Source organism: Blennius ocellaris, assembly GCF_963422515.1.
Source record: "Blennius ocellaris genome assembly, chromosome: 7".
In the NCBI taxonomy this organism is placed as follows: Eukaryota; Metazoa; Chordata; class Actinopteri; order Blenniiformes; family Blenniidae; genus Blennius; species Blennius ocellaris.
The window spans coordinates 19,058,046-19,064,691 of NC_137656.1; the positions used below are offsets into that span (position 1 = coordinate 19,058,046).

Here is a 6,646-nt window from a genome sequence, read left to right on the forward strand (position 1 = left end):
GAATTATCACTTACATCTTGCTGGGAGGAGCACCCTGCTGTAGGATGACAAGGATGTAGAGGCGGTAGAGTTCTGGGAGTGCCTGGTTCGTAGTAATTAGTGGCTGTAGGATGCATGAAAACCATCAAATCTACATTTTGTTAGTATTTTGTTTAGTTTAGAGTTATTTTACCCATTGCACTTATTTACCTTATGATAAAAGTAATGCCATTCTTTCAGCAGTACAACAGAACTGTTGTTTTGATTATTAGAACACAATGGAACAATCCATTGCTGGTTGGACTTTACATCTTTCCAGAATAGTCATACTTAACCACAAATATCCAGCAAAAGTCTTATTGCTTCAGATGACTGTCCCCCGATGTTTCCTCATGAGTCGTTTTAAAAAAAAAATATTCATCCCAAATACTGCTGTTTCAAGATGACCTAATTTCCACTTTGTTCAACGCTTTCTGCAATATTTCATCCAGCTGCTTTGAAGAATTTGTTGAATGAGATAGTAGACTGAAAACAAAATCTGACACTGTAGGACTTGTACTATTACATACAGAGCAACAGTTTTCTCTTAAGGTCAGTTGAACTAAAAACACTAGCATTTAGCCCACTCTATTCTCTTTTTTCTAGGATGATTTAATAGTAAATAACTTCACTGCATGGGGATGTGGAGTCATCTTCTGGTGTGGAGGATGACTGAAAACATAGGAAAAACATGTTGGGTTGCTCATGTACCAAAGTACCAAAGGAGAAGTACCACAAATGTATAAGTAAAACTTTGTCACATCCCTACACAGTCCTGTGCATAATATACATATTTGTGACACATTTATACACGTTTAATAGTTATTTAGACACCTGGACAAACAGACCTACCTGACGTTTTAACCTCTCAGCTGTAGTTAGCGAGTTCAATTCAGAGATGTCAAAGCCATAATCTAATGGCAAAGATTTGTGACTGAAACACAAAGGGTATATTGATTATTGTAATGAAATATGTTGGGAGTGTGGTTTGACACAAAATTTATAAAATTCCTCATAAAGTGTTTTAATCACAGCTGGCACAATATGTAGATTTGTTGAATATGTTTCAAAAAGATGATTGGCTATTATGTCGTAACTAATATAGCCAATGCGCTGTTGAGAAAAAGATTTAAAAACGTGACAACCCCGTCTTCTGCCGAAACCCGGGATCGAACCAGGGACCTTTAGATCTTCAGTCTAACGCTCTCCCAACTGAGCTATTTCGGCAAGATGAGAGATGAGCCACGGCAGCACGAGTAGAAAGGCTAACGTCATCGTGATGGTGACGTGTATTAACTAATGATTAACAGAATCAATCAATCCGAGCGACACAGTTTGTACCTTGTACCTTTTTCCCTTCATAAATTGTGGTGTACTTTACGTGTAGGAGACTCGATCACATCCTGGTGGAAGGTTGCAATCGAAACTTTCTGCTCATCTTCAGAAAATAACTCTTTCTTAATAAAATGGTCTGAAGGAGGACAACATGGTTCAATTAAATCGCAAGTCTTTTGTGATGACGTTTTGCATGTAGTTGAAGAATGTAAAAGGAAGACTTTCGAAACACATGTTTGAAATGACCTGTAGTGTTGACACAAACCTTAGTTGATCAAAACCGCATTATTTCTTATCTTATTTTAAAAGATCACAGATAATGTATCTTTTAAACTTAAAACACGGTTTTGTGAAGTCAACTCGACAGTTGTTTGCGTGGCTGACGTTTGCTATTTACAAAAGCTGAACAGCAGGTGTCACTGTGCAAAAACTGAACGGATGCGCGCTCCCGCGGCAGGCCATGCAGACCCTGGCAGCAGGGCTGTTTTTTTTATTTTTTTTAACTCAAAGTGAAACTAAAGTTAACTGAACCGAAAGCGTTTTCTCAAATCTCGGGACAGAAGCACAAGGTGAGGTTCTACTTTTAACCGCTTTAACATACTTAAATGGACTCAGCAGTCGATCAGTCGGTAATAGAACTGGAGAATACAGAAAATAGCCTACAAGTCTGCAAAAGTCTTTTCAAGTTCACTTCTAATCTGTGGTTCACACACCGAGGGTAGGACTGGCCTTGCTAAGCATTGAGACTAAACGGTTTTAAACGATTTTTTTTTCTTCTTTTTTTTTTTAAATGGATGTACGTTTTATGAAAAGGATTAATGAAGGAAGGCAATAGTGAGACAGTGTACAGTTGCATGTCGTGGTGCATGTGAAAATGTGAACATATGCTTTATAGACACGCCTCAAAACCATGTTGAGTATTTCCAGGAACAAAGGAAAACTTTTCGGTGGGATTTTTTTTTTAAAGAAATGTAATGTAAATACATATACTTTGTAAAATAAACACTACATTATAGAGAATACATATGATGCTATAGCAGTATGCACAGTAATGCAACATGTTAAGTCAATTATATTATTTGATCTGTTATTGTTGTTTTCCTACCAACACAGAGCGGTACATCTTTTTTTGAGACCTCAACAGCAGCCTCTGTCAGCCACCGGGATGTCGTTGCAGTTCTCCGGCTGGGAGGTGGTCGACGACGGTGCCTCTTTCCCCGGAGTGGTGCTCCAGTCATCGCAGAGGCCACAAAACCGCGGCGTCTACAAAATGTTCCACGGGACCAACGTTGCCAGCGCGCGCCTTATCATTGCGAATGGTTTCGAAAGATCAAAAGGTGGCATGCTGGGAGAGGGTGTGTATGTCAGCCGCGATATGAACAAGGCATCTCGATACCCGATTGGGGGCAGCGATTCTGACCGCGTGATCTTTGAGCTGCGTGTCCGAGTCGGACGCGTCAAACGCATCGACGCAAGCAACTTTAGCATGCGGTGCACGTGGCACCAGCAAGGCTACGACACTGCCTGGGTACCTCCCAATGCTAACCGTGCTGCTGTGCCCAGCGGCCTCGAGGAAGATTGCGTGTATGACCCCAAAAGGGTGAAGCTGGTCGCCATCGCACAGGCACCGAATGCCGCCTTAAAGGCAGAGCTTGAAAAGCTTATTGCTAAAAAATCAAAGGGAGGACGCGGAGGCCGTGCCGCACCACCACCGTGTTCCGTGTGTAAGAGAAAGACCCAGCAGGGCTCTGCACACACCCAGCAGCAGTGCTGGCAGTGTGGCAAGAACATATGCATCCTCGCATCCAAGCATTTCTGTAAGGCCAGACCTTGACCGAAGTTCCAAACATCGATATATCGACAACAAGTAGAAGTTAAATGCCACATGAAAGGAAGTCCTGTGAAAAGGTTTGAAAGTAATTGCTGCAACATGCTGACATGTTCAAGGAATTGTTTCATGTTGGGGGAAATCACTGTGCAAAATAGTATTAAATCTGCAATGTTCGTTGAATCTGTATGAGTTTAAATCATGTCAGAAAGATGATGATGATGACGAAACAAACAAAAAATAATGTCTACAAATGTACACTATAACTATAAGTATATGCATATGGTTATAAATATATGAAGCTATAAACCAAAAATTATGTCAGATTTTCCATTGAACACGATGTCATGTAATGAATTTAAGTCCAATAAATATTTCTGTATGATATGCTCGAATGTGTCGCCTCATTAAAGACAGTATGGGTCATGTAGTTGAACTTGTAGTAGTCTGTACTAACTTCAGATAGCAATGAAAACTAAAATGAGCTACAGCCTGCCTTGGAGTCATTGCAGTGTTTATACAGTTCTAAAATACATATATGTAATGAAGTTGATAAAAAACACTGGTGTGATTGACCATTTTAGGACATATTTGTAAGTTTGTATTGAAAAAGAAAATTACATCATGGCCCGTACGGGGATCGAACCCGCGACCTTGGCGTTATTAGCACCACGCTCTAACCAACTGAGCTAACCGGCCGTGTGCCATCGAAGTCAAAAACACATCCATATCAATGACATATGAATGGCCTTTCGTGTTTCCTGGAAATGTAGAATTTCATGGAAGAGAAAGTGAAACCAACATAATCGCCGACGGACTACAGAAGAGGAGTCTCACTTGAAGGTAAGGGGAAGAAATCTGTTCAAAAACAACTTCGAAATGTAAAATAGTAGATAGTTTGAATTCAGTGTCTGATCTCTGCCATTTATTGACGCACCCACACATCGACAGCAAAGTAAGTGAAAGTGGTCAACTTGTTGGAAGTCCCGTGGGCTGACCTTTATATAAAATCAAAACTAAAAATCGGAGTAAAGTAAAGTGAAGTAAAAGTGGATGGACGTTGTAAATAGACACAAGACGGGACAGATAGGGGGTCGATATTTATAGATACAACAGCAAGTTTTCAACACTGATTAAAACAAGCTCATACTGTGGTTGTGACTGTAAGTTAAATGACAGAAAGGATTGATTTATAATTAGAATTGTGAGAAGCCAAACCTAAAGGGAATCACTATTACCTGTTTGTGAAATGAGGAAGTAGAAGATCAGTTGAGCTGAGAGAAATGCGCGTGAGATCTGTACTTCGCTTAAGTATTTTCATTACTCTTACTCCCCACATTTGAACATCAATTAGATGTAACTTCGACTTCTTCTGTGATTTAAAATGACCGATTAGTGGTTTTGATCGCTTTTGATGAATCAGAGTTTCAGTGAACGGCTCTGCAGAGAACAGTTATCAATGGACTTCCTGTTTTCATTTCAAAAGTCTTAATTAAAAAAAAAAAAAAAAAGGACTGCACTGTTCTCTCATACTTGTTGAATGATCAAAAGTTTCAAAATGTCACACTACACATAACTAGGCATTAAGTAGTGAAATTGAATCAGTACCTTTGCCAGAATCTTTACTTATACTAAAGTAAAGAAGGAAAGTACATTTGCCAACTAATTTCAGGGGATATGACAGTTTTTGGTTAAAGGAACCCTAATATCTGTCTTTCAGAAGATGAGTAATAAGTCAGTTCATCGTTTTAAAAGTGTTGTACTGGCTTTGATGGAGTTCTTTCTGAACGTGTAAAGTTTGATAAAATAAAAATACTTTTCATGTGATGGACAAATCTTTAGACACAGCAATGTGAACTCCACGTTTTGATCAGGTGTTCCGTAGCATCACAAAGTTCCAGGTTTGCCACTGGGATTCTTCAGATAGCTTATGTTATTTTCGGTTATTTGATGGACTGTTATTTAATGGGCGCTTGTGCCACTATTCTACTGATGTAGTGTGACCCCCAATGGACAAATGGAACAGCAGTTACACATGACCCTCTTTGGCCCAAAGACCTCATGTCTGACATACCTGCTCTAATCAATACGATGTAATATAGGGGCATTTTTTTGTTTATTCCTCAGGGCACTGCAGTCCGTGGACATTGCCCTTCATTGAAGGAGGATGTCAGTGCAATACTACGGCTGGGAGGTGACCTACGACGATGACACTCTTTTCACCGAGCTGGGTGCCGCACAGCAGCCTATAGATCGGGGAGTCTATACCATGTACCATGGCACCAGTGTTGCCTTTGCACGCCTCATCATTGCCAATGGCATTCAGCAGTCATCGAAGGGGATGCTGGGGAAGGGCGTCTACGTCAGTCGTGACAGGAAAAAGGCGAAGCGTTATCCACTGAAATGGCCGGACTCAGACAGAGTTATCTTCGAACTGCGAGTGCGTGTCGGCCGCGTGAAGCGCATTGACAAGGACAACCATCCTTTGCAGTACACCTGGAATCAAAATGGCTATGACACAGCTTGGGTACCTCCCAACTGTGGCATGCAAGCCGTGCCAAGTGGCCTAGAGGAGGACTGTGTATTTGATCCGAACAGAGTGAAGGTGGTGGGCATCGTCCAGGCCGACGCCGCCGTATTGCCTGAGCTGAGAAGCCTTCTGGCCGCGAAATTGCCCGATCCCACCCAAAGCACCCAAGGTACCAGCGGTGTTGCTCAAAATGTGTGTGCGCAGTGCCAGCGCAAGCAGCAGCACGATCTGCCGCACACCAAGCAGCAGTGCTGGGGCTGTGGCCAAAACATCTGTCCCCTCATGATCAAGCATGTGTGTAAAAGGGTGTGAGTGAAAGAGTGGAAGTGCCAGAGTAATCCATGTCCATGTAATCTCACAAAGTTGAGGAGAAGCTATAGATTAATAAGGTACAAGGGTTGAAGTTCAATGTCAATGTGACAAGGGATAATTAACTGAAAATAACAGTTAAGCTATCTTCAGGAATTCTACAAATTAGGTTCGGTGAGAATAATCAGTTTTTCTGCCTCTGTCTTGTCTCCCCTTCCTCTCAAATGTGAACAATCACAAGAAGTGCTACATTTGTAATCATCATGTTGAAATACTTTTTATTATGTGGGAGGATTTTTATTGTGATTTGAGGTGTTTGGAAGTTCCCTGCCATGTTGTAATCATGCTGTATTACTGGAACACTTGTACCATGTAAGACCCAACAAATTCAAACTTGTTGTCAGGCCTTGTTGATCCATTAGTTAATTGTTTACTAATTAGTTTTGCAATATGAATAAAAACAAGTGTTTTGACCTCAAATGTTCTTTTTTTATTCTTGTAAAATGGAGTCAAATGTCTGATGACTCATTGTTAACGCAGGGCGTTGTTGAGTTTCAATGTACCTCTCCTTGTTTTGCATATGCAACTTTAGCTTCAGATATAAGTTATGTTCCACTTGCCTTGGA

At 40.9% G+C, this 6,646-nt stretch overlaps 2 protein-coding genes across 2 annotated transcripts; both read left to right on the forward strand.

Moving 5' to 3' along the window:
• Window positions 1-1,868: 1,868 nt before the first annotated feature.
• On the forward strand, window positions 1,869-3,560 carry LOC308132519 (uncharacterized protein). The gene is made up of 2 exons (XM_080499646.1): window positions 1,869-1,922; window positions 2,467-3,560. Exon 2 carries the CDS (start codon window positions 2,519-2,521, stop codon window positions 3,185-3,187), a length of 669 nt encoding a protein of 222 aa, XP_080355772.1. The 5' UTR covers window positions 1,869-1,922; window positions 2,467-2,518; the 3' UTR covers window positions 3,188-3,560.
• A 438-nt stretch (window positions 3,561-3,998) lies between these two features.
• LOC308132414 (uncharacterized protein) lies at window positions 3,999-6,523 on the forward strand. The gene is made up of 2 exons (XM_080499505.1): window positions 3,999-4,024; window positions 5,309-6,523. The coding sequence occupies exon 2, from the start codon at window positions 5,349-5,351 to the stop codon at window positions 6,021-6,023; it is 675 nt and encodes a 224-aa protein (XP_080355631.1). The 5' UTR covers window positions 3,999-4,024; window positions 5,309-5,348; the 3' UTR covers window positions 6,024-6,523.
• The last annotated feature ends 123 nt before the right edge of the window (window positions 6,524-6,646 follow it).